The 27912-nt window shown below is 42.8% G+C and overlaps 2 protein-coding genes and 1 long non-coding RNA gene across 3 annotated transcripts; all 3 read left to right on the forward strand.

Moving 5' to 3' along the window:
* The first annotated feature begins 5396 nt into the window (after positions 1 to 5396).
* Positions 5397 to 6495, forward strand: LOC136351784 (uncharacterized). Its single transcript, XR_010734992.1, has 3 exons — positions 5397 to 5535; positions 6276 to 6355; positions 6454 to 6495. It is a non-coding gene; the product is annotated as an uncharacterized lncRNA (long non-coding RNA).
* A 271-nt stretch (positions 6496 to 6766) lies between these two features.
* On the forward strand, positions 6767 to 17667 carry LOC112936484 (putative disease resistance RPP13-like protein 1). Its single transcript, XM_026020546.2, has 4 exons — positions 6767 to 9955; positions 16126 to 16254; positions 16536 to 16706; positions 17255 to 17667. Exons 1-2 carry the CDS (start codon positions 6869 to 6871, stop codon positions 16150 to 16152), a joined length of 3114 nt encoding a protein of 1037 aa, XP_025876331.2. The 5' UTR covers positions 6767 to 6868; the 3' UTR covers positions 16153 to 16254; positions 16536 to 16706; positions 17255 to 17667.
* A 6115-nt stretch (positions 17668 to 23782) lies between these two features.
* Positions 23783 to 27839, forward strand: LOC4346691 (peroxisome biogenesis protein 3-1). Its single transcript, XM_015756972.3, has 7 exons — positions 23783 to 24027; positions 24165 to 24326; positions 24946 to 25151; positions 25255 to 25385; positions 25577 to 25704; positions 26272 to 26511; positions 27181 to 27839. The coding sequence occupies exons 1-7, from the start codon at positions 24011 to 24013 to the stop codon at positions 27437 to 27439; spliced, it is 1143 nt and encodes a 380-aa protein (XP_015612458.1). The 5' UTR covers positions 23783 to 24010; the 3' UTR covers positions 27440 to 27839.
* The last annotated feature ends 73 nt before the right edge of the window (positions 27840 to 27912 follow it).

A 27912-nucleotide genomic window follows, 5' to 3' on the forward strand; every position in this document is an offset into this window, starting at 1 on the left:
TGCAAATTGGAGAAGATATTTCCTCCTGGTTTTTTCAACTCCATGCAACATTTGATGATGCATTTACCTTATGAGGCTCGACTTGGTGGTCCTGTGCAATTCCGTTGGATGTTTCCACTTGAAAGGTAAGGAGCTACAAACAATCAATTATTGTCATACCATTCAGTTCTGGACTAGTTTAGTCTTGATTCATTTATTATGATTGTCTAATTTGCTAGGTTTATTCAAAAAATCAAAAAGAAGGTTGGAAACAAGTCACGTGTTGAGGGTTCAATAGTGGAAGCCTATTTAGTTGAGGAGACCACAAATTTTCTATCACTCTATTTTAAGTCAACTGCAAGATCAAGTCGAAATCACAACCCTCGATATGATGATGGTACTGCAACCTTTGAAAGCTTGTGTGATTTGAGCATTTTTAAATATCCTAGACGACCCTTTTGTCCCCAAGGGCCTCGTGACCTAACGGATAAAGAGTACAAAGCAGCCTATTTGTACATCATGACAAACATGCACGAAATGGATGATATATTTAAGTATATTTAGTCCAGGTAGTTGAATCATTGGAGTGTACTTTGCTAGTTGCTTGGTTTCATATATTAATGCTGCAATTACAATGTAGGAATTTTGAACAACAAGAGTGGAAAGGCCGAGGGAGACCTACTCAGAAGCAAATTGATGATTTGAGACTAAATGGTTGGAAAGGAGTGCGTGGCTCCAATGAAGGGCCTAATTTTTTTGACTGGTTCAAAAATCTAGTACTTTTCTTCAAACCCTTATACTTTAGAGTGATAACTAAATCTAGTAATCTAGATTTGTTTAGTTTAAAAACACATTAGACTGATAACAAAAATCCCTTATTGCAGTGCATGGGGCCAAGTAATGTTGATTCTGCATTGTGCCAAATGTCCTATGGATTTCGTAGGAGGGTTACTTCTTATGGATGCTATGATATCAATGGCTATAGATTCAGATCAGAAAAGTATGAGGGAAAAAGAGCAGCACTGACCACTATCAATACTGGTGTTTGTGTGAGTAGTGTAGATGAGAATAATAATACTTTAGAGTATTATGGTGTCATTGAGGATATTATAAAAGTGTCTTGGGAAGGTAGTTTGCAGCTTGAGCTAGTGTTGTTTGATTGTCGCTGGTTTGACCCAACACCGTCTGGTGTGAGGCGCAGTGAACATACTGGTTTGGTGGAGGTGAAGCAAACCTCAAGACTGTCAAATTTTGACCCCTTTGTGATGGCAAATCAAGTCAAGCAAGTTTATTACGTTCCATATGCATGCTCATCAAGAACAGATCTGCATGACTGGTGCATTGTTTATCATGTTACTCCTCGTGATAGATTGCCTGCTCTTGAAGTGATTCCTGATTCCAATGATCAAGATGGGACAACAAATGAGATGCCATTCTTTCAAGAGAGTGTTCTGGACAGTACATTTATAGTTGATCTTGGAGCTGACCTAGAAGCTAGCACTGCAGTTGTTGACTGTTCAGATGAAATCACTGACCCTAAAGAGCTTGAACTACTAAGGAAGCAACAAAAAAAGGCAACAACAGCACCACATCATCAATCTCAAAATATAGAAGAGGACGACAGCGAGGAGGAAAACGAAAATGATGATCAGACAAATCATGAGATTTATGATCCGAATGAATTTTGACATGCCACTGTTTTGGTTGTTCTTATTTTACTTTCTATATCAATGATGAAAAAAAATCATTCTCAGCATGTTTACTTTCTGTATGAAAAGAATTGTTTCAGTCCTAGAAAATGAACTTTCATATTATTGTTCTTTTTACTTCATGTATTCATAATCAGTAAGAATAAATTATGTGATTAATGTTATTTATAAAATGTTTGCAGAGATGAGTCGTATTATGCATCCACGCGGGGAACCATCATCTTCGAGGGATGTTAGTGGGTCTACCATTTCTACCGCTGCTGGAGGTGGAACTTATCAGGAGGAAAGGAATACAAGAGGGACAACACAACTTACAAGACCTAGGAATTATAAGAGGATTGAGATATCTCCCAGGGGAGATGCATATGTAGCTCCTTACATCCCTTTATTTATCTGTTATGTATAAAATTTGTATTGCACTATATATACTAATGTGACGTCTTGTATATAGGGGTTTCGCTTACACACATTTCAAGCCAAAGATGGAACGACAAACAGGTTCTGTGCTTGGTACATCTTTAAGACGAGAGTATCCTGGGTTGGTTAAAGAATATGCAGGTCCTGGACAACGTAAAAGAAAGAGATTGGCCATGTCATGGGGTCACTACTTTGGGGAGAAGGATCATAATGGCATGACAGCTGGTAATAGAGTAAAAGATGAATTCTGGGTATGTGTTTTCCTCAAAAGATTTTACTGTATTGCTAGAAAAAGTGTTAGAAGTTCAATCTACTATGGTACCATTCCAAGTATTAGGATTGCATAGCTTTCTGCAATACTCACATAGCTATGTAGGGACACCACATAATATAGTAAACACTTATTTCCCCCCTTTTTTTTTCCAGTCATTCTTCACTACCCAAGAAGAAGACATGGAGGAGCTGGACAAGAATATTGACAACTATTGTCAAGCTAGAGTTCCAAAGATAATTTGCCAGGCACGTGTAGATGCTATGAAGAAGTACTATGGTAAAGGGATCAAAGGAAAAAATGCCAGCGCCATTGAACTCAATTTTGAGCAGTACATGACATGCAAATTAGATTGGATTAATGTGGACGCTTGGAAGTGCTTTTGTCACTGGTGGACATCAGATAAGTACAAGGAGAAGCGCAAAAGAGGTCAAGATGCACGTTTTGCTAATGAAGACTATGCTCAACAGCAGGGAGGATCTCTTCCATTCTGCACTATACAACAAAACCTGGTAAATAAATGACAATAGTTCATATATAGTATCAACACTTTTGATTGTTTTTTTTTCATCACATGTTGTTCATTGCTTATAGGTGTATCAACTTGGACCAGAAAATGCAAGTGGCTTGGATACCTACAGAGTTCAAATGGCTGGCTTTAAAGCCTCACTCAAAGGGTCTGGCCAAATCCGCAGCGAGAAAGTCAAACAAAGAATTGTGAGTTGGTTCCTGAATAGTTCTCAGCATCACATTTTATAGATCCTTGCTGCATTTAAGTGAGAGTCAAGTTAATAAGTCAAGTCAAGAGTCTTTAAGTAGTAAGCCATTAGTTGAATTATTTCCTTATCTTAAGCTTAGTGTGTGTAGTTCAGTGATCCTACCAAGAAACCATACTTACTTTCTCATTTTTATAGAATATTTACTGCCAAGTTTATCACGAAGAACGTGGTGAGGAGCATCAACCTGTGAGCAGTGAGTTAGATGGGAATGTGGTATATAAAGCTTTTGGTGGACTGAAACATGGACGGTTTGCAATGGGCAACGGAGTTTTCAAGAAAACTGAAGTTCTTGCTGCTGTTAAACATAAGAAATCTGGAATATCTGGATCTACGAATTCTTACAATGCTGTAGTGCGTGAGAATGCACAACTTCGCCATGAAGTGACTGAACAGCGTGGAATGATACGTGAACAGCGTGGAATGATACAAGAACATCGTGGAATGCTAAAGGTAATAACTACTAAATTAATCTCTGATTCATTTATTTTTTTTCCCCTCACAGAAAAATCCAATTAGCAAATTTAACTTGCATGCCTATAGGCAGTATATGAGAAGCTTGGAATGGACATACCTGAGGAGGTACTTTCAAGGTGGGAGTCACAAAGAGAGGTACATTTGCTTTGACAAATGTATAATTTGTTGTTTCAATGATTTATTGTAGTAGAGCGTGAAACTGATGTCTTTACTGTTAGTGAACAATGGTTGCTCACAATGCATGGATGGATGATTGAATGCTAATATAAAGTCTGCAAGATACATTTCATTTATTTATTTCCAGTATTTTCATACATAGCATGGCATGTTTTCTAAATGGTTTACCTAGCATACATATATACTGCAATATCTCCATTTTTCTTCAATTTGTTGTCTAGCATGCCCTCTTTTGTATCCACAAGACTCTGGAATTAAGTTCTTTTGCCGGCACAATGTTCCCTTAACAAAACCAGTCCAATCTCCAATTATTAATCTTTTAGCATGCTTCAATATGACTATGGCCTATAAGCAATATTACTTATGCTTTACCATATGTACCGATGACTAATTGTTTGTTTTCTCTCATCTGCTTATTTCATTTAAAGGATTCTGAATTAGATGTGGACTGTTCTGAGGGGTCTGAAGAGTATGAAATAGAGGAAGAAGAGTGTGAAACAGAGGATGAAGAATATAGAACATAGGAAGAAGAGGAAGAAGAGTGTGAAACAGAGGAAGAAGAATACAGAACATAGGAAGAGTCATACATGTCAATAGGATTGTGTTTTTGCTTCTAGTGAAAGGCCACTGGGCCGTGATATCTACGGAATTACTATTCACTTCAACATTGTTGTTTGTCTTATACAATATTTTGTTGAGACCTGTACACACTTATGGATGTGGGTGCGCATGAATGGGTGTTAAATTATGATATGTTTTTTTTTACTTGAAAATTGATGGTGGACATGCATGATCTTGTGCCATGCTACTTTCTTACATCTATTACCGTTGTAGATTAAGTATTGACGTATTAATTATACACCCATTTGTGGATCTGTTTTGTGGTGGCAACCCAGTCACCAAAGGTATTTTCTAACAGCCAAAATCAGTCAAAGAAATAATGTTTTGTGACTGCTATTGTCTTCACGAAAAACTTTTCCTTACAGCTAAGGAACGACTGTCGGGAAAAATGACCAAAACAGGAAAAATGATGGGATTGCCTTTTGGTGACTGCTAGACAGTCACATGGTGACTTGTGACAGCTTTCCGTCACAGAACATTAGATTTCGTGACCAACCAAGTGTGACGGGTGTTTCGTGACGGCGCGTTCTCACGAAAAATCTTAGTGACAGTCTTATGCCATTCGTTACAGTGAGGGGCAGTCACCAAAATTCCGTTCTCTTGTAGTGGATGGGCCGCCGCCCTCCGGCCGACACAACCTCGCCACCCTCGTCGGCGGCGCCGGCGCCGGCGCCGCCTCCGCCGGTGAGCACCCCCCCCCCCCCAAACACTTCCGCAGTTTGTTCATCTTGTCGCAAATCGTTGACTTGGTCCGCCGGGCAGGTTCCTGTGGTCGGTGTGCGCCACGGGAGTTCGGTGGATTAAACCACTTGGGGTTCTTCTGCTCGGTTGTTTTGACGGCTAGTTCAACTGCTGCGGCTAATCAAGCCCTTGTTGATTGAGCTCAGTGCTCACCAAGCACTGTTTTTTAATCTGTTTTTCATATTCTGGAATCGCAGTTCTCCTTCTTCGTTTTCGTAACGAGAAAGGATTAGTCAAGTTTGGGGAAATATATACTACTATCTGGATTATTCTTGACTATTGAGTTACTTGGATTAATGCAGGGAAGGAATGCAACAGCAATGCAGCATCACGGGGACAGTACCAGAATTTCCATGAAATTCCACCGGTAACAATAATTTTCAGTCAAGATTTTTCATGAATTCGAACTACTTGCTTGAGTTTTCCTGTTGCTGATATTCGACTGGCACCATATCGCGCAAGAACCATGTTATATATGGAGATGGATTCTAATAGCTCGAGTGGACGTCCATCCGTTTATTACATGCCAACTAGATGGTTACAAAAAATTGACAAGATAAATCAATATGTAATATATCACTCCACAAACATGCAAGTTCAAATTCAACTTCTACAAGTTGTAGAATTTGAATTTTAACTTGCATGTTTGTGGAGTGATATATTACATATTGATCTATCTTGTTCATATTTTTTCAATTTTTTTCATAATTATTTAAATGATATGCAATAAACGGGTAGACATCCACTCAAGTTGTTAAAACAGTTTCCCTGTTATATATATTCTCTGGATCATTCTTGACTCTTGAGTGAGTTGGTTGAATCAGCGGAGGACGGTAACTATATTGCAGGGCAGTTGTAGCGTAGTACTAACACCTCTTGTTTAATTTCAGTTCAGTTAAGATTTTTCTGGAATGCTAACTACTTACTTGAATTTTTACTGTTGCTGGAACTTTGTATATTCCACCTACGTAACAGGGCACAAGAAGCATGTTATATATTATCTACAAAAGCCCAATGCAACTGTAGAGAATTCATTTACCTGGTCTAACATGTACATGCAAATTTATTTGTGATTAACATCACTGCTTCTGCATAAAATTGTTCTAGGTGCTCGTACATAGATTAAACTGTTTCAGGATGATGCTGATTTTAATAACCTTACAATTTACTTGAAGTCAGCATCACCGGTATGTACTAGCTGCTCCTTATGACTTTCCTAGTAGCCGCTTGGTGGTCACTGGTCAGCATCACTAACATGTATTAGTTGGTCCTTATGACTTTTCAGGCCCAAATCAACTTCAAATTCTGGTTTTTCTGCAGCCTGCAGGTAACCACCCATTTCTCACTTCCTGCCACTTTTTTTTTCTGCTGAAAGGGGATAATTCCAACCATGGAAATAAAATTCGATCTAAAACAACACCGATGCTTTATATTTGCAATTTCCAGGAACATTATATGGCCTTATCCTGTATTCCTGTACTCCTGCAGTTTTGCCACCGTGCAATAGTTTTTTACAGACTCATAGGAGCTTGTTGAATATTGCAAAAAATATATTTTAGTCGCATGCTTAGGGGCAACACCGTAAAAGCTCATTCCTTTTGGATTGGAGCAAGGCCAGGCATTGACTTGACCCAAACGCCATTTTCCTTATATCAGTTTCTTGATCTGAAGATTATGTTTTAGTATTTCTCTTTGAGTTCATGATGGCTTCCTCACTATTCTCCTACTTTTTTGGGATGAAATCCAGAATATTATCACCTGCGCTTCCTCAACAATCATATCTGTCATCAGCTGAACTACCATCTCTGACTGATCATGTCAACGAGGAGGTGGCCAAGCTGGACAGAACTGTGCGCCGAATCACCGCGGTGTTGGTTGATGCAGATGAAAGGGAAATCGCTGACGAGACTATGAAGCTTTGGATCTCTGAGCTCAAGCAAGTGACATGGGAAGCTGAGGGGATACTTGAAGATTACAGCTATGAGTTGCTCCGCAGCACCACCGTCCAGGAAGAGAAGGTAACAGACTATACAGACTTTCGACCAAACAATCCCTCTTTTCAACAGAATATACTAGACAGGATAAGCAAGGTTAGGAAATTTCTTGATGAGATCTGTCGTGATCGTGTAGATCTTGGGCTAATTGATCAGGAAGGATTGTGTAGGAAAGAATCTAGGATTAGTAGGTGCACCAGTTCTTTGCTTGATCCATTGGAGGTCTACGGCCGGGAGGATGAGAAAAAATTAATAATATCTTCTTTGCTTGATGGGTGCCTTACATTTAAGAAGAGAAGATTGAAGGAACATGAATATGAAACTTGTAAAGCTGGTGCTGTAAGGCTTATTTCTATAGTTGCCATGGGTGGAATGGGGAAGACAACACTAGCTAGGCTCGTCTATAATGACGCAAGGGTTCAAAATCACTTTGATATACAAGCATGGGTTTGGGTTTCAGAAGTATTCGATGAAGTCAGACTAACCAAAGCAGCAATCGAGTCGGTCACCGCTAAACCCTGTGATCTGACTGAGCTAGAGCCACTCCAGAGGCAATTGCACGAGGAGGTCAAGGGTAAGAAGATATTGCTTGTGTTTGACGATGTTTGGAATGAGGACACCATCAAATGGGAGACGATGAAACGGCCATTTTCTGCTGTTGCTACAGGGAGCCACATGATCATCACTACTCGCAACGAGAATGTCTCCACAATTGTGCAGGCGAAGAAGGTAATTCATCTAGGTGGGTTGCAAAAAGATGACAGTTGGGCGTTGTTCTGTAAATTGTCATTCCCTGACAATGCTTGTAGAGAAACAGAGTTGGGACCAATCGGGCGGAAAATAGTAGAAAAGAGTGATGGAGTGCCACTAGTCCTGAAGACTCTAGGTGCAATGTTATCTTTAGACACAAGCTTGGAGTTCTGGAATTATGTACTGACAAGTGATCTCTGGGAGCTGGGCCCTGGATGGGACCACATCCTTCCAATTCTGAAATTGAGCTATTACAGTCTGCCTGCAATTCTGAAGCGATGCTTCACATTTCTTGCTGCCTTTCCGAGAGGTCACAAATTTGACTTAGAGGAGCTGGTCCATATGTGGTGTGCTTTGGGTTTCATTCAGGAGGACGGTGTGAAAAGGATGGAAGAAATTGGGCACTTGTATGTAAATGAATTGGTTCGGAGATCATTTCTTCAAAATTTGCAGTTGGCTGGTTCACGGGAGAAGTTTGTCATAGTGCACGACCTCATTCATGACCTTGCTAAATCAATTGGGGGTAAAGAGATCCTTGTCAAAAAGTGTTGTGGTTCATCTGTTGGTGGTTGCAATACTAGTGCCAATAATCATCTTCGATATTTAGCTGTTCTTGTTGGAACAACGCCCTTCTACTCAGACAATAAATTGGTGCCTTTTACTCTTCCGGTTGCTGGACACTTTCCCCTAAGATCACTGTCTTTTCAGAGTAAATGGAGAACTTATCTCAGAAGCTGTGTTAGAAATAACTTGAGGACGTTCTTTCAGGTGCTTGTTCAGAGCCAGTGGTGGTATAACCTTGAAGGTTGTCTGCTGCATTCACCACACCTGAAGTATCTACGAATCCTGGATGTATCATCAAGTGATCAGATCAAGCTGGGTAAATCGGTGGGGGTTCTTCATCATCTCCGCTACCTTGGGATCTGTCAGAGAGAAATTCCGGAGGCTATTTGCAAAATGTACAAGCTGCAGACTCTACGAAACACATACCCTTTTGACACGATATCTCTTCCCAGAAATGTGTCGGCACTGTCCAACCTGCGTCACCTTGTTCTTCCGAGAGAGTTCCCTGTCACAATACCATCAGGAATCCACCGGCTGACCAAACTTCAGTCACTATCAACATTTGCAGTGGCCAATTCAGGGAGCGGAGCTGCCACGCTGGATGAAATCAAGGACATTAACACTCTTCAAGGGCAGCTCTGCATCATGGATCTCCAGAACATCACACATGACAGAATTTGGGAACCAAGGAGTGCAAACCTGAGCAAGAAAAAATTAACTCGCTTAGAACTAGTGTGGAATCCTCTGCCTTCCTACAAAAGCGTACCCCATGATGAGGTTGTACTGGAATCCCTGCAGCCTCACAACTACATCCGACAACTCGTAATAAGTGGTTTTAGAGGATTGAACTTCTGTTCATGGCTAGGAGACCGGTCCTTGTTTAGTTTACAAGAACTGGAGCTGTGCAAGTGCTACTACACTGATCATCTACCACCACTTGGACAATTGCCAAACCTGAAGCAGCTCAAGCTGACGAGCCTGTGGAAATTGAGAAGCATAGGGCCTGAGTTCTACGGCGATTGCGAGGCCCCATTTCAGTGTCTTGAGACATTGGTGGTACAGAACCTGGTTGCATGGGAGGAATGGTGGCTACCTGAAAACCATCCACATTGTGTCTTCCCTCTCCTTCGTACGATCGACATCAGGGGCTCACACAAGCTTGTGCGCCTTCCACTGTCAAATCTCCATGCCCTTGCAGGGATCACCGTATCATCGTGCAGCAAGTTAGAGACCATAGTTGGGCTCAAGGAGCGCTGTGAAGTGACTGCTGGGAACGGTGGATTGCAAGCAGGTCAGACTAACGTGCTTCCCTCCCTTCGAAGGGTAAAGATCACTGCTTGCCCTTCACTGGAGGAGCCTCTGATATCGATGCTTCGCCGGCAGACGGAGATCGGCTTCTCCTACTGGGAACAAAGCCCCAGCACCTCTCCCACCGACATCGCTGATTTTGGCAAGACTCCATGGAAAGATTCTGGCAAGGTATAGTACCTCATGTGGATGTGGATTTCTGTTTGGTACCAGATGCTCCTCTTCATGGCACACACCATCCTATGCATGTAATGTAGGAATAAGTCTTGGCTGGTTGGTCTTGGTCTTGTGGTGCCTTTTTTCCTGTTTTTCAGCTTTCTAGGACAGCATCTCTACTTTCAGTTTGGATGCTCTAGGACAGTTAGGACAGCAGTTTGTTGAGATGCTCTAGGACAGTTTGTTGGGATGCTCTGCTCTAGGACAGTTTGTTGGGATGCTGACAGCACCCTCTTAGACTAGCATGGCTGCATGGCTGCTACAAGCAGCTATAAATATGTATCCAATCCTCTTTGGGAGGATATGGCTTTTGTGTTTAGTGAATGAAGAAAACCAGAAAATTGCCCCATCTCGAGTGCCATCCTCTTCTCAATGAGAGTAACCATTGAAATTCTAACATCTGGTATCAGAGCCACACTTTCCTGTAGGCTAAACATCTCTTGTTCCACCCCTTCCCAAGCTCGGTTGAGCTCTCAGCCACCACCAGCAGCAGCAACACCGGCTGCTCCTCCTTCCCCTTTCCCTTCCCCCTCTCCACGCAGCAGCCCCCCGGAGGTGCGCCATGTCCGACGTTCGGTCTCGGCGTTCGGTCGCCTCGAGCACTCGGCGTCAGCAGGACGCCGAGCTCGCCGCAGCAGAAGAGCGCAGGCGAGCAACGGCTCAGACCGCTGCAGCAGCAGCGAGGGCGGCCAGACTGGCGGCAGCAGAGTTGGCAGCAGCCAGGGCGGAGGCAGAAGCAGAGGCGGCGGAAGATGCGGCACGTGCGGCGGAGGTAGAGGTTGAGACCTTGCGCAGCAGCATCAACGGCTCCATCGCCGGCGACATCACCGCTGACAGGGAGCTTGAGGAGCTGGCAAGAGGAAGGGCACGGGAGCGAGCAGAGCGGTGGGCAGCAGCCCACCTCCACGGCGGCGGCGGCGGCCCAAGGGACCGCGCGCCCGCCGACGGGAACCCAGACGGGCGCGGGCGTGCCGGCGGCAGCCCGGAGCCCGCACGCGGCCCTCGCAGGCGGCACGGCTCCCTCTCCCCTGACCGGCGCCATGGTCACCACGGCGTCCAGACGGTGGTCAGGGATTTTGGTCCCGGCGGTGGGTGGCCTACCCTCACCAAAACCAACTACATCGAGTGGGCCGCGGTGATGAGGGTGAGGCTCCAGGTGCGGCACATGTGGGAGGCAGTCCGGTACGGTGACGTCGACTACGACGAGGATCGGCGGGCACTGGATGCCCTCATCGCTGCAGTTCCGCCCGAGATGCAGTTCTCGCTTTCCCAGAAACGGACTGCCAAGGAGGCCTGGGACGCCATCGCTGCGGCACGCATCGGCAGCGACCGCGCCCGCAAGTCCACACTGCAGGCACTCCGCAAGGAGTGGGAGAACCTGGCCTTCAAGCCAGGTGAGGATGTTGATGACTTTGCTCTCCGTCTCAACACTCTCTTGCAAAAAATGGTGCAGTACGGCGACGACACCTACGACGAGGAGAGAGCTGTCGAGAAGCTCTTCCGCTGCGTCCCTGAGAAGTACAGGCAGATCGCTCGCTCGATTGAATCTCTGCTGGACCTCTCCACGATGTCGATCGAGGAGGCGTTAGGTCGCCTCAAGGTCGTCGATGGTGATGAGCCACGGCCTCTCTCGGGGCCCATCACCATCGGCGGGAAGCTCCATCTCACTCGGGAGCAGTGGGAGGCCTCTCAGGGTGACGGGAGGAAGGGGGAGTCATCTTCCCCGACAGGCGGCCGTAAGCCGCGCAAGGCGCGGGGAGGTGTCCAGCTACGGTGGGCGCGAAGACGTGCCGAGGGTGGCGCCCGCAGAGGCGCCCAGGGCGTTGCCACCGGCAACCACAAGCCGGCACGAGACGACACCTGCCGCAACTGTGGCAAGCTTGGCCATTGGGCCAAAGACTGTCGACAGCCACGACGCGGCCAGGCCCACGTCGCACGGGTGGAGGAGGAAGAGCCGGCTCTGCTCCTAGCTCACGCAAGCATCGAGCTACCTCCAGCGGCACCGGCCGCAGCGGCTTTCCTCCACCTTGATGAGCCGAAGGTACTCGTCTCCCTCTGCGACGGCTCCAGCAACGACAAGGCTGATGGGTGGTACCTCGACACCGGCGCCACCCATCACATGACCGGCCGACGGGAGTTCTTCACCGAGTTCGACTCCAGCGTCCGAGGCACCGTCAAGTTCGGGGACGCCTCCGGCGTGGAGATCAAGGGTGTTGGCTCCGTCACCTTCACCGCCAAGTCCGGTGAGCACAGGCTGCTCACCGGAGTCTACTACATCCCCGCGTTGAGGAATTCTATCATCAGCGTGGGACAGCTGGATGAGAACGGCTCACGCGTGTTGGTCGAGGACGGACTCATGAGGATTTGGGATCGCCGTCGTCGCCTTCTTGCCAAGGTAACCAGAGGCACTAATCGACTCTACATCCTCAGCGCGCAAGTCGCACATCCAGTTTGCCTCGCCGCTCGTCGGGACGACGAGGCGTGGCAGTGGCACGAGCGCTTCGGGCACCTCCACTTTGAGGCCCTGAAGCAGCTCAGTGCCAAGGAGATGGTGCGAGGCATGCCGTGCCTTGACCACGTGGAGCAGCTCTGCGACGTCTGCGTGGTGACAAAGCAGCGGCGGCTCCCCTTTCCCCAGCAGACGAGCTTCCGAGCCAAGGAGCGGCTCGGGCTCGTGCACGGGGACTTGTGTGGCCCAGTGACACCGGCCACACCAGGAGGACGACGTTATTTCCTGCTGCTCGTCGACGACCTCTCCCGCTACATGTGGGTGATGGTCCTCGGCAGCAAGGGAGAGGCTGCGGACGCCATCAGGCATGCGCAGGCTGCAGCAGAGGCGGAGTGCGGCCGCAAGCTGCGCGTGCTGCGCACCGACAACGGCGGCGAATTCACGGCGGCTGAATTCGCGTCGTACTGCGCTGATGAGGGCATTCAGCGCCACTACACCGCGCCGTACAGCCCACAGCAGAACGGCGTCGTCGAGCGGCGCAACCAGACGGTTGTGGGGATGGCTCGGGCCCTCCTCAAGCAGAGGGGGATGCCGGCCATCTTCTGGGGGGAGGCGGTGGTGACGGCCGCCTACATCCTCAACCGCTCGCCTACCAAGGCCCTCGATGGCAGGACACCGTACGAGGCTTGGCATGGGCGCAAGCCGGCGGTCTCCCACCTGCGGGTCTTCGGCTGCCTCGCGTTCGCCAAGGAGCTTGGCCACATCGGCAAGCTCGACGACAGGAGCACCCCAGGGGTGTTCATCGGCTACGCGGAGGGCTCGAAGGCCTACCGCATCCTCGACCCGGAGACACAGCGTGTGCGCATTACGCGCGATGTTGTGTTCGACGAAGGGCGAGGGTGGGTATGGGACAAGGCGGTGGATGATGGTTCGACTCCGACGTACGACGACTTCACCATCGAGTACGTCCACTTCGAGGGAGCTGGGGGAGTAGGCAGCTCTTCTTCACCGAGCGTGTCTACCCCAGTCCCCGAGCCTCCACCGACTCCAACACCAACACACCCTCGGGCCACGACTTCGACTACGACGAGCTCGTCGTCGACACCACCCCAGCCGGTGTCCCCACACGCTCCAGCACCAACAGCCACTCCTCCGGGCACGTCTACTCCGACGCCAGCTCGTGTTGAGCGCAGCCCAGTGGAGTTCGTTACTCCGCTCTCCCACGACGGGGAGCGCATCGACGCGTACCATGACGGCGAGCAGCTACGGTACCGTACGATGGAGGATCTTCTCGGCGACCAGCCGGTGCCGGGACTGGTGCCTCGCAACCTGGAGGCGCAGTTGCACCTTGCGTGCGACGACGGTGAGCCTCGGTCTTTTGCAGAGGCCGAGAAACACGCGGCATGGCGTGCCGCGATGCAGTCGGAGATGGACGCGGTTCAGGAGAACCGCACCTGGGAGCTTGCTGACCTCCCTCGTGGTCACCGCGCGATCACCCTTAAGTGGGTGTTCAAGCTGAAGAGGGATGAAGCCGGAGCCATCGTCAAGCACAAGGCTCGCTTGGTGGCACGCGGTTTCGTGCAGCAGGAGGGGATCGACTACGACAATGCCTTCGCTCCCGTGGCACGGATGGAGTCCGTGCGACTCCTTCTTGCGCTGGCTGCTCAGGAAGGCTGGGGCGTCCATCACATGGACGTCAAGTCGGCGTTTCTAAACGGCGACTTGAAGGAGGAGGTCTACGTGCACCAGCCGCCGGGATTTGTGATCCCCGGCAAGGAGGGCAAGGTGCTACGCCTGCACAAGGCCCTCTACGGCTTGCGGCAGGCACCGAGGGCGTGGAATGCCAAGTTGGATTCCACGCTCAAGGGGATGGGCTTCGAGCAAAGCCCGCACGAGGCGGCCATCTACCGGCGGGGCAATGGAGGAAATGCCTTGCTGGTGGGTGTCTACGTCGACGACTTAGTGATCACCGGCACCAAGGATGCAGAGGTCGCGGCGTTCAAGGAGGAGATGAAGGCCACCTTCCAGATGAGTGATCTGGGGCCTCTCTCCTTCTACCTGGGGATCGAAGTGCACCAGGACAACTCCGGGATCACGCTTCGACAGACCGCCTACGCCAAGCGCGTCGTTGAGCTGGCTGGGCTCACCGATTGCAACCCAGCTCTCACTCCGATGGAGGAGAGACTGAAGCTGAGCCGCGACAGCACAGCGGAGGAGGTGGATGCTACACAGTACCGACGTCTTGTGGGGAGCCTTCGCTACCTCACCCACACACGGCCGGACTTGGCCTTCTCCGTCGGCTACGTCAGTCGGTTCATGCAGCGACCGACGACGGAGCACCAGCAGGCTGTGAAGAGGATCATCCGCTACGTTGCGGGGACTCTCGACCACGGTCTCTACTACCCGAGGTGTCCTGGCAAGGCACACTTCGTCGGGTACAGCGACAGCGACCACGCCGGCGACATCGACACCAGCAAGAGCACGAGCGGGATTCTCTTCTTCCTCGGCGAGTGCCTCGTTAGCTGGCAGTCAATCAAGCAGCAGGTGGTGGCCCTGTCCAGCTGCGAGGCCGAGTACATGGCGGCATCCGCCGCTTCGACCCAGGCGCTCTGGCTTGCTCGACTGCTTAGTGATCTCCTCGGCAGAGATACTGGAGCGGTGGAGCTCAGGGTGGATAGCAAGTCCGCTCTGGCCCTGGCAAAAAACCCCGTTTTTCACGAACGGAGCAAGCACATCCGAGTGAGGTACCATTTCATCCGAAGCTACTTGGAGGAAGGGAGCATCAAGGCGAGCTACATCAACACCAAGGACCAGCTTGCGGATTTGCTCACCAAACCCCTTGGGAGGATCAAGTTCCTTGAGCTTTGCTCCCGGATCGGGATGGCTCAACTCTCCCACAAGACGGCGCACAAGACTTAGGGGGAGAATGTAGGAATAAGTCTTGGCTGGTTGGTCTTGGTCTTGTGGTGCCTTTTTTCCTGTTTTTCAGCTTTCTAGGACAGCATCTCTACTTTCAGTTTGGATGCTCTAGGACAGTTAGGACAGCAGTTTGTTGAGATGCTCTAGGACAGTTTGTTGGGATGCTCTGCTCTAGGACAGTTTGTTGGGATGCTGACAGCACCCTCTTAGACTAGCATGGCTGCATGGCTGCTACAAGCAGCTATAAATATGTATCCAATCCTCTTTGGGAGGATATGGCTTTTGTGTTTAGTGAATGAAGAAAACCAGAAAATTGCCCCATCTCGAGTGCCATCCTCTTCTCAATGAGAGTAACCATTGAAATTCTAACATGTAAAAATAGTGTTCCTAATTCTACTCTTGTTGAATTTTTGTGGGCGGCGTTGTTTTTAAGTAAAATTTCACACTGCCTACTGCTATGGCTTAATTGATGGACTCAAATTACCACCTATAGCATGCATTTATTTTTTGCCAAACAAGAGTTGTTAAGGTTCATTGAGCTGATGCTTTTAGGATTCAGTATGTTTACTGGTCCTACCGTTGCTTCCTTTATGCCTACTGTTTTATGCATTTTTAGGGGACATGAATAACTCATCGAATTGTGTTTGACCTACGAGATTGATATGCGCCATGATATATACCGATTTCATCATCTTGGAAACTAGTAAAGGTTTAAATATTGTTTCTCATCAGGATGCTTTTTCTGTCTCCGATGCAGTTTTGCACTTACCAGCTTCAGCCATAGATGCGATGTCAAGAGATGAATTAATTCCAAAAATTTCTTTCATGGATCACAAAGAGACCGAATTTCTTCCTGAGATCTTTTGGAGATTATTGCACTGAGTTGGTAAGTTTCCGTTGCAGTAATTAAGTTCTTGTGGCCTACTAAATTAGCGTAGCACTGTAACCCGCCTTTGCGCTCTGTTTATTAGGCTTTCTTTGGCCTACCAAGGTTCTTATATGCTTTCGTTTCTCCTTAATAATCTACGCCTGGCAAGATTTCTGCTAGACCTTCTGAAAAAGGATTCAGCTAATGGTTATTCCGTACACTGCAGTATATACAATAACTTACTGTCATGCCTAATATAAAGATCGGCAATGAACTACTCTTCCTTAAATATCGCGCAGGATTTCAGAACAATAATATAGCGAAGATGGTGAGGGTGATGCAAAACCATTGCAATATGAAGCGCTGCAATGACATCATGGACATGCCCACGAGGAGGGGACTCTCTGAGCTGCTTGAAGGTGAATCAGAGATGCATTGCGATCGGCTGGTGCACCGGACAGAGCTGAATGGTGAGTGCAAAATCCATACGCTTTACTGTATCCTGAAAAGTTTGCAAGTCTTGGGCATAACCCAGTAGTGTTCTTTTTTGCTTTATCGATGTTCTTTTTTACTTTGAGTTATATTTGGTCATGTGTGTTATTTTGTGGTGGCGCGAGTTCCTGTACTTCTTGCTGTTCTTTAGCGTGTTTGGGTGCCTTATTTCATCTTCTATTAATGTAATGTAATGATACACTTGCGCATTCGGGAAAAAAGAAATCTTACTCCCTACTGCCTCTAAAAAATAAATATTCACTGCGTGCTGGTTTGGTTCAGTTCCTGTGTTGTAAGTTTTGACAAAGATTAGGGTATGCAAATGCTTTGAAGTTGTTCTTCCCTAATAATATTGGAATCCAGGATAATCCCTTTTGGTGTGAAAATATTCAGTCTAGTTGATTAGCTGAGGAGATGATTTTGTGGTTTAATTTCATAATATTGCACTGTGGTATTGCATTTTTCTGCTTATATACCGCCTTATTTGAATGTAATTTCATCCTAAATGCTATTCTGGTTCTTGCAGAAATTCTCCAGATTGTTGGGTATACAATACCGTTGGGGAGAAAATTGTATAATTTCCAGAAGTAATGTAGCTTGTGCAGTTGGTAAGCTCCATGATGTCATGACAATACTGATGACGATGGCTAGAATTTATGATGATGTGATCATCTAGTAGTTGTTAGTTTTGCAAGGATGGTTCTCTAAACTAACAAATCACTTTTTGTATATACAGTTGTGATCATATCCTTACATGGGATATTGCCCTATGTAATCTGAAAATAAAGAAGCTGACATGTTATTTGGTTTGTCTCTTCTCTGTAACTAGGAAGGTAGCCCGCGCATTCGCGCGGGCATGTATCGTGCGCTGTATTTGAAAACGGATCATATTTATCAGATAGCCTCCGCCATGTTTTGGAAGTGCATTTCCTCAGAAAATATTCTTTGTTGCATCACTTTGATAATTTCTCTATGCTATATACTATATAGTATTTAATTAATATTTATAAGTAATTATATATAATCTTCATCATCATCTAAAAAGGAGTTAGACCTAGCTTGTTTAGAAAACATGTTTATTAAATTAAAAGCAAGGTGGTTTTTTTCTTTTTTTGTTGAATGCTTTGGGCCCTGTTGATGAAAATGTAAGACCTAACTAAATTCATTGTTCCTTTTCTCCCGCCATACGGTTTTATGCAGCTCCTAGTCACCGTGTTGAGATGTGATCATTGTACCTATGGAGATTGCCTTGTGATTCATCGCAGTTGTGATCACATTTTTGGTCAAGCTTAGTTACTCCTATTTCCATGTCTTGTTATATCGTAAAATCTAAATGGACTCCAAAGTTAATCATTTAAGTATATATATATACAACAAAATATATTTGCAGACGATTAATGTTCATATATAGGGATGATTCACCTTTTGAATGGTCTGTGCACAAAGAAAATAAACGGAGTTACCCGGAATGCTTAGAAGGCCAAAACAACACGCTTGAACATATATCAATGATATACTAAAAGTGCACTAAGCACCATCTAAAGTCAATTAGATGGTAACATAGTTTAAAGCAAATACACGGAAGATCATTTAGCTTGCTTGGATTATTTTAGCACATATTTTAAAAAAATCATGAAGTAATCGGATTTTCTCTAACTAAAGCCATTGGATTTTCTATGCATTGGTGGTTTGGACTTCATATTTTAGTTGTATTTGCTTAGACAGTGTATATCTAATTTAGCTATATGCATGTTTGACAAACAACATATGATGATGCAACCTGTATTGGATTATTTCGTAATTCTTTTACAGCAATTCAAATGGCACGTAAAAGGGCAGGGTGTTCTTTCTTAATAAAAAAAATGTTTCATAGTTCACTTTGTAATTTTTGTTTGGATAACTATTGATTTAATTTAGCTATACATGTTTGCAGAATGATGTATAGTGATGTAATATGTGCAGCCAACTTGTTTAAGGTATTTGAATCATATTTGGATGGTATGCAAATCACATGGGCTGAATGTGTGTTGATGTGAAAAAACACACACTGGCCTAGGAGATCTGCTTAACTCCAGTGCAGGTCCTAAATCTTACTTTTGGGTTCGTCGTCAACAATGTGGTCGAATGCCATATTTTGTATATAGGAAAATATAAGGATACGGATCTTAAATTCCTAGTTTAATTATAAATAGAGCAACAATTATATTAGAAATCAGACATGTAGCTTAAAAACTATGGTTGTTTTAACATATTGATTATTTCTCTTTTAGTTTACTCCTACCCAAAAATAGGGATGGGATTGGCAGTGGCCTGCGCGCATGTGAAGGGGGCGAGGAGGTAGATGCGATTTATTTTTATAACTTCTCCAAATAATGTAACTTAAAACCAATGATGATAGGTTTAATTTTTTCTCAAAATTTCTAAGATTTTTTATGATTTTCAGGACATGACACGTGGCAGCGTAAGATTTTTCGTAAACTAAATCTAATGGTTGAAAATAATGGGTCCATCGATTTAATTGAAATATTTTATAATTTTAAAATGTGACATATGGTGACCTAAGTGTGCTCTAAAGGTGTTTAATTGGTTTTCATTGCGTAGATTGTTTAATATGAAATAATACATGTTTTCATTCTGTTATAATTTTTCATTTTCATTCAGTTGCCCTGCATAGGAGTATTTTAATTTCTATATAGTAAAATACAACTATAATGGATATTGAATTATTTAATTAACTGTAAATAAAATAATAGTTAAAACAAATTAAAAATCAAATATAATTTTAGAAATTATAAGCCATTTAGCTATGTTTTTTTAATATTAGGTTGTTAGTTAAAAAATATAAGGCGAGAGGATCAAATAAGGTATATGTACAGCAGGACAAGGGATGGAGATTTTTTTCTGAGGCATATTCCAACGGATCGTAGTCTTTAGTTATCTATTTTTAAAATATAGATATAATTTTAGACCTATTAGAAAATGTGTCGGGTGTTGTATTTACTAATATAAGCTAAATGTTGCCACTCATATGGTTTAAAAATCTATGTGATTTTTCTTGATATGTATCGAGTGACCAATAGGTAGTCTCTATCATTATATGACCCAAGAAAATACATTTATTTTACTTTTAAAATGTAGTTAATGTAGGTATTGAATTCTAAATTTTATTGTAAATAATCTCGTCCCGTGCACGGATAAAAAAATAGCTATTTAGATGATTTAGTTGTTTAAAATAATTTATTAGAAAGTATGTTTTCCAATATTAATTAAGAAAATGCTTGAAAATAGGAGGGCATGTTGCCCTTATGTATTAGGGTGAGGGCAGGGATATATGATACTTCCTCCGTTTCACAATGAAGTCATTCTAGCATTTTCCACATTCATATTGATGTTAATAAATCTAGATAAATATATATGTCTAGATTCATTAACATCAATATAAATGTGGAAAATGCTAGAATGACTTATATTGTGAAACAGAGGGAGTACGTAACTACGTACATATACCTAACGTAACGTAATGGATGGCAGCGGTGGGGTGTTGGTCTTTCTTTTTTTTTTCTTTAAGTAAATCCGAGGGTAGAAAATATGGGTGCACCGGATATTAGTGAAAATCGATGGCTAGATGTTTTGTTTTTTCTATAATTTGCTAGAGTGACACATGGTGAGATGTGAGTGTTTGTAGAATGCCATATAACGGTTTGAGAACATTTTAAGGATGTTTAATAGCCTTTTAGTATATAATAGATTATCAAAAACTAACTATTATATATCAGCCCCATGTGTCGTGATATATTTAAGACCACAATATAACTTATAATTTAATTAAAGGAAAACAACAGAATCACAAATTAGATATATAATTTAAAAATAATTTAGAAGATGGTTCAAGGAACATTGATTGGATATTTTATATTATTATTATAGATCTTAGTTTAACTATATATATTTATATTTGTGATGTAATATATTTTAGAAAATTATATTTTATTTAAAGATCATCGATTTTTATGATGTATTTTTTTGTCGTCTTTTTTATGTATATGCGTATGGTTTTTTCTTTTCTTTCCAGCGAATAGTACGTAAACTATTGTTTTGTTTTTGTGCACGTAAGTACGTACAGGAGAAGACATCGTATAAACCTGTACATACATGACAACAGTAGTAGCGCTTAAATTATATAAAGAGAAAGTTGAAATTTTTTAATAATAGATCTAATCCAATGGTATAAAATAACGGGTCCACTAATTTAAGTGAAAATCGACGGTGAGATTTAATAATGCCAAGTGGCAGCCTAGGAGCGTTTGTAGGATGCCATGTGGTACAGGAGAAGACATCGTATAAACCTGTACATACATGACAACAGTAGTAGCGCTTAAATTATATAAAGAGAAAGTTGAAATTTTTTAATAATAGATCTAATCCAATGGTATAAAATAACGGGTCCACTAATTTAAGTGAAAATCGACGGTGAGATTTAATAATGCCAAGTGGCAGCCTAGGAGCGTTTGTAGGATGCCATGTGGCAGTTTAGGAGCGTTTGTAGAAAGTTTAATGGACTTTTAGTATATAATAGATAGATAGATATATGATAAGCATATGACTTGTGAATATATTTGGGGGATATTTTGTTTTTTAGTTCTGACAGAATTGGGTGGAGCACCAAGCCCTTGTTTAGTTCCCAACTTTTTCTTCAAACTTCCAACTTTTTTATCACATCAAAACTTTTCTACACACATAAACTTTCAATTTTTTTCTTCAAACTTTCAATTTTAGTCAAATTTCTAATTTTGACATGGAACTAAACACACCCCAAAATGGGGTCATGTCTAGTCAAGTCAATTGTGCAGAAAATAAATGAAAACTGAGTTAAAATTCTCGTAGCACTAAGGTCGTATTCTTTACACATTTTACACGTGGATTTTTGAGGGAAAACGTGTAATATGTGGAAAGAATAACATTTGTTTTTCTAACAAACCTTATTCATGACTCTCCTTCGCCCATATCTAGAGGAGCTTAAAATTCTAAAAAAATAGCTGGTGAGAATCTAGTGGTAGTAATATGGAAAAAATGGGTTTCCCCATTTCTGTCTTCTAGTTCATTTTGTAAATTCTACAACTATATATTTTCAAAATCTGAGGAAGATCTGAACTGATTGGGGAGCTTCTGGCAATTGAAGATTCTATGAGAAGCTGCAGTTGCCAGAAACTCCCCCAAACATGCCCTTATTTAGCCAAACATATATAATTAGTTGAATTGTAAACTAATGCTGGCTAAATCGAATAATCTTGCCAGTTGGAGAGGATACCATTTGTTACAGGGGTAGAATAAAATCTAATGCTGAACATTTACTCTGATACTACAACCAACTACTCTAAAATCACATATTATATTAGTCCTATCATATAAGTGGCGGAGAAGCAAGCCACGACCTAGCACCAGTGTCTTCTGGGTTAGTTCTTGGTATGACAAAATTAATGTTTACCATGATATTAAGTCAAAAGACTGAGTAAATTGCGACATAAAGTACTAGCAAAGAAAAGTTATTACAAACCACAGTTTATGATATTAAGAATAATGGACAGCCGAGCCACCACCCCTGCTAAATTTGAGCTCAATAATAGGGTAGTAGCTATTAGTGTACAATTAATTAAATTTTGATCATTACAAACTTGAAAAATAAATTTATTTGATATTTTAAAGGAACTTCTATATTAAAAATTTCTACACAAAACACATTATTTAGCAGTTTTAAAAAATATGCTAATGAAAATCGAGATAAAATCTATATCTTAATCAGAAAAATCAAAAAGAACGAGTTACATAATGCATCACGACACCTAATTCTGTAGATTTTACCATATTTCTATGTCCACAACTATCAACATGAAGTACTCCCTCCATCCCTTAAAAAACCAACATACTGCTAGATGTGATACATTCTAATACAACGAATCTAGATATACATATGTCCAGATTTGTTGTATTAGAATATATCACATCTAGTTCTAGATTTATTTTTTTTGACGGATGGAGTAATGTAAAAGAAAAATAACTGATCCAATCAAATAGATGTGTCCAATCTCGGGGTTTTTAACTATTTACCACTCTTACGGAGTGGCACTACTGAGATGCCACTCTTCCAAATTTTGTTACACAAACACTACATGAGAGAGGTATTTTCCTAATTAAAGTGCCATATCAGCCAGAGAGACTTAAAATAACCTTTTTACCCCTAGTTTAAGAAATATGAGAAATTATATACAAACATATATAAGAAAATATTATTTAGGAGTATATCTTAAAAAAAAGAGTTATCATGGGCAAATATAGGTCGAACAAGTTCACCATAATTTAATAATAGATTCAACATAGGGTGAACTTGTTTAATATATATTTGTCCGTGATAACTCTTTTTGAGATATAATATAGTACGTACTTACTACGTTGAATCTATTATTAAATTGTAGTGAACGTGTCCGACGTATATTGCTTGTGATAACTCTTTTTTAATACAATATACTGTATTGAATCTATTATTAAATTTGGTGAACTTGATCAACGTATATTTGCTCGTGATAAATATTTTTTGAGATATAATATACTATGCTAAATCTATTATTAAATTGTGGTGAACTTGTTCAGCGTTTATTTGCCCGTGATAGCTCTTTTTTAAGATATAATAAACAATATTTTCTTATATATGTTTGTATATAATCTCTCATATTTCTCAAATTAGGGGTAAAAAGGTCATTTCAAGTCCCTCTTGTTGACGTGGCACTCTAGTTAGGAAAAATACCTCTCTTATGTGGTGTTTGTGTAAAAAAGTTTGGAAGAGTAGCATCTCAATAGTGCCACTCCGTAAGAGTGGCAAATAGTTAAAAAGAACCTCAATCTCCCCGTGATAAACCCAGCCAAACACGACACGCAGAACTAAAATAAAACACAAGGTACAAACAAATCCACTCAAAAGAAAAAAGAAAGAAAAAACAGGGTACAAATCCGCTGCTAAACACACAGGGTTTTAGCAGAGCTTGTGTTGTGTTGCTCATCCGACACCCAATCCCAGACGGCTCTGCTCTGTGTCTGTCTCCTCCGCTACCTTTTGCGTTTTCCCCCCTCCAACTCCTCTCTATTTCCTTCGAAGCCCCTCGTTCCCCTCTCTCTCTCTCCTCCACCTCGCTCCCACCTCCTCCTCCTCGGCTTTGCTGATCCAGGACGAGCCAATCGAGCTCGCCGACGGGCGGAGCCACCACCACCACCACCCATCCCCGGCGCCGCCATGCTGGCTTCCGCGAGGTGAGGGTTTCTTGGGGGGGATATGTCGGACTCCTCCTTTTGCTTTGCTCTTGAGGTGTTCGGCGAATTGCTTGGGTGGGATGGGTGATTGATTGATTGATTTGATTTGATTCGCTGGTGGGGGATTTGTGTTGCAGGGGGTTCTGGGGGCGGCACCGGCGGAAGATACTGGTCTCGCTCGGGGTCGCCGGCGCCGGCTACGCCGCGTACAGGTACTTGGACTCGCACCGGAGGCAGCTCGTCCGGGTGGAGCAGCGCGCGCTGGAGGAGCGCGCCGCCGAGGAGATCATCAAGAACCAGTAAGATGCTCGCGGCCTCGTCGCCTCCGTCTTACTTGCTACCTACTTGAGTGGGGTTTAATCGGGGGGTTTCTTCTTCTTGCATTGCTATCATGCTGTGTTCGTCTTTGATGGGTAGCCTAGCAACAGCAAAGTTGGGGGTTTGAGGGTAGGATTATAGATTCTACGGTTGGGGTTTGAGGAAAAAATAGAAACCTTTTGTGGTGCGCCTATTGTTCTAATTGCAGGGGATTAGTTTCTTAGTTGTGTTCAGTTGGGTTGGGGATTTCTGTTCTTGCATTGTTACTTTCCCAAGTCATTCTGGTCCTTTTAACTATTTTAGACGATTTACATCGCCTTTTTTTTATAAGAGGGATGGAGAGAAAATCTTATTCTCTCTTATTTATGCTAGTTAGATGAGGACTGCTGTGATTGATGTTCATGGAGTTTATGTTATTGATCCTACATACCTTAAGAACAAGAATCTACTATAAGGTATCAACATGTTAGAAAAGGTGTGATTTGGCTGTTGTTGTAGTAATGTACTGTCTCTGATGTATAGAGAATAGTGAAATCTTGAGTATACCATTGTTTCCAAAACAGACTGCTTTGTGATCGTTTTCTATGCTTCTTTTTGTAGATTGCAGACCCACTTTGAAAATGTGCAGAAGATCTCAGACACGACCACACTGCCTTTTGCTATGCATTATCTCCGTTCAAGGATCATGGAGGAATTGGATATTTCACACCTGACTGAGAAGCTAATGCACGGGAAGGGAGAATCCAGTGCCCCTGCCCTGACACCAAAGGAGAAGTATGACACTTGGGAGAAGATCAAAATTTTGAGTACGCTTCTTCTTATCTTACATGGTTTCGTGTTGCATGCCTTGTTGAATTTTTCTTTGTCCAATGAACTATGAGAAATTATGGATTTATATTGTTGTTTTAGGTTTCACAAGGACTGTTTCTTCAATATGGGCGATGACGTTGCTTAGCTTATATGTTAGAGTCCAGGTCACCATATTAGGCAGACATCTCTACTTAGATTTTGCTCGTGTTACGGATGGTGCGCAATTACAGGTAATATTTACCCTCCATGTCCTGTTCTCAGTCATTTCTACTATATGAAAGTTATGAGATGCTTAGATGATATTTCTTTATCTTAATCATCATGTATTGACGCTTGTTCTCTTGAAGGTTAAAATTCAAAATTATGCTTGAGTGATTTGAGCCCAAGCTATTTGCTGATATTGAAATGTCTCCATTTGTAGGAGGGTTCTGACACCTTTAGCAAAAGCGGGCACAAAGACTTTCTTGCAACTGCTGATTACCTTGCCACATATGGTATCAATGCATTAATTACAAAGATGCAGCATGCTGCAACAGAAATCTTGAAAGAGTAAGTGTTTCTTTCCCTGTCCATATGGTCATTACATCACCAATTTTTTATTTATTACTCTCTCCTTCCAAAAGTCTAAGTCCTATTTCATTCTTTGGTTTTTCCAAAAGTCTAAGTCCTATTTGTAGTCATTATGTGCTATATTAAATTTTTGATAGGAACTCAAGAAGTCATTTTAGTACTTATTGGTTGCATGTTCATTGGTTTCGTCACATGATGAATGAGTTAACTACACCTTGGTCTTGGTGCAAAAAGAAATAGGACTTAGACTTTTGGAAGGAGGGAGTATTGTATAACCAACATGATCAGCACTTTAGCATTTAATGTATAAAGAGAAAAAAAGAAGAGTGTTTCAGTTTTACTTGCTGAAATAAGCATTACACCTTCCATCCCAAAAAGACCTGTCCAGGTGCATAGCCAGAAATCAAGTCTTTTTGGGACAGAGGGTGTACAGAAACAGCACTGATTCATCAGAGTGTATCCAGACTTCCGTGTTCGCTTCAAATTACTTAGAATTATATAACATGGTGTGTTTCTCTTAGTAATACTTCATGGGAAAATATGCAGGAAACAACTGAAAGACCCTATGGGCATTGATGAAGTCCTAGAAACAATTTTACAAATATTGAAGCAGTTCATGGGTCTTTGTGAAGATAACTCTTGGATAAACTACCTTGTACCTGAGAATGCCAATGTGTATGCACAGTTGATGGCTGTGTCCAGTAGTGGCTTTGATGATTCTTCACTTCTGAAGGATGTTAGGAAGCTTGATCAGTTAATGTCTGAGACACGTATAGTTTTGTCAAGGTAAAATGCTAATCCTCTGCATGTTTAGCAATATGGTAATTTGCACTGCAAATTTGTTTTCTCAATCTTTCACATGGCTGCCCATTATTTTCATCATCAGTTTTGATTCCTTCAAAATGCTTCACAAATACTTTTGATCTCCTATGAACTAATCTATATCATATGGCATGTGCTATGTAAGCAACTAGGTTGTTGTTTGATGTTTTACTCTTAAGAGGGGATTAGGTTGAAGACTTGAAACACATAAAGATGGAATGGGAGTGATGAAATTGAAAGTATTTAACATCAATATTTTCAACACAATCAAGTGGTACAATAAATTTTCCTCTTGTCATCTGTACACATAGCATTATTATGACATTGCTTCTGGACAAATAAAGGAGCTCTGTTTCTATGAGATTGGATTTTCTCATTTGCTATACATATACGAAGGAATGCAGTCTCATTTTGTATATAAGAAATCATCAATACAATTCATAGACCAGTGGGACTACTTCGGATTGAGAAAGGAAATGTTTGGTTGTGATAGGAAGGTTGTATCCTTTTACAGTAATTATTGCAAAGTTTGAAGATCAGTGGCACATTTGCGATTGACTCTTTTAACAACTGTATTTATTTCTTAAAAGGGATTCCATGAATATCCTACATAATCGAACATTGTGGTTTCAGTGATGATTTCAGAAATATCATGGATAGATCATTGAAGAAGATAGCTAGCGTGGTGGTAGAGGACTTGGCTGTACAGATTGGAGCTCCAATTCCTCCACCTGGATTGCCCTTAGCAAAGCTCTTGGCCAAAGTAGCTCAACTGAGTTTGCCATTGCTCGAGGAGCCAGATAAGAACAAGCACATTCAGATTATCCGAAGTATGCCTGAAGTGGAACTCTTTTACACTTTCCTCTACGCAAACATGCCACCAGAAACATAATGAAGCACACTAATGTGGAATGCAATACATTGGTCCCGAATTTTGCCATTAGAACAAGTCTGATATTTTGAGCACTTTCTGAACTCCGGAAACAGAAGGCGGAGAGAAGACTGATTTATGCTCCTTGCCCCTATGTATGCTGGAGATGTCCAGTTGTCACTAACACGGATCTAACTGAGCGCAGTCCTTTCTTAATTCATTTCTCTGCTTGTGTGCTTCTAGCTAGAACCAGCACTGTTTCAGCCCTTTTTTTATATATATTTTTGAGATCTTACTATGGAAATTGTACTTGACCAGGGTTTCAATGGTTTATGTAAAGTGTGATATACATGTTACTATTTCTTTGCTCCTTCATTCAGAATGTAAAATTTTCTACCCAATGGTTTTGAGATTGCTGATATATACATGCTTCCCCAATTGCGCGGTGAAAGTGACTGCATGAATTGAAGATTCTAGTGACATCTCATCCAATT

The sequence above is a fragment of the Oryza sativa genome, chromosome 9 (assembly GCF_034140825.1).
Source record: "Oryza sativa Japonica Group chromosome 9, ASM3414082v1".
Lineage (NCBI taxonomy): Eukaryota > Viridiplantae > Streptophyta > Magnoliopsida > Poales > Poaceae > Oryza > Oryza sativa.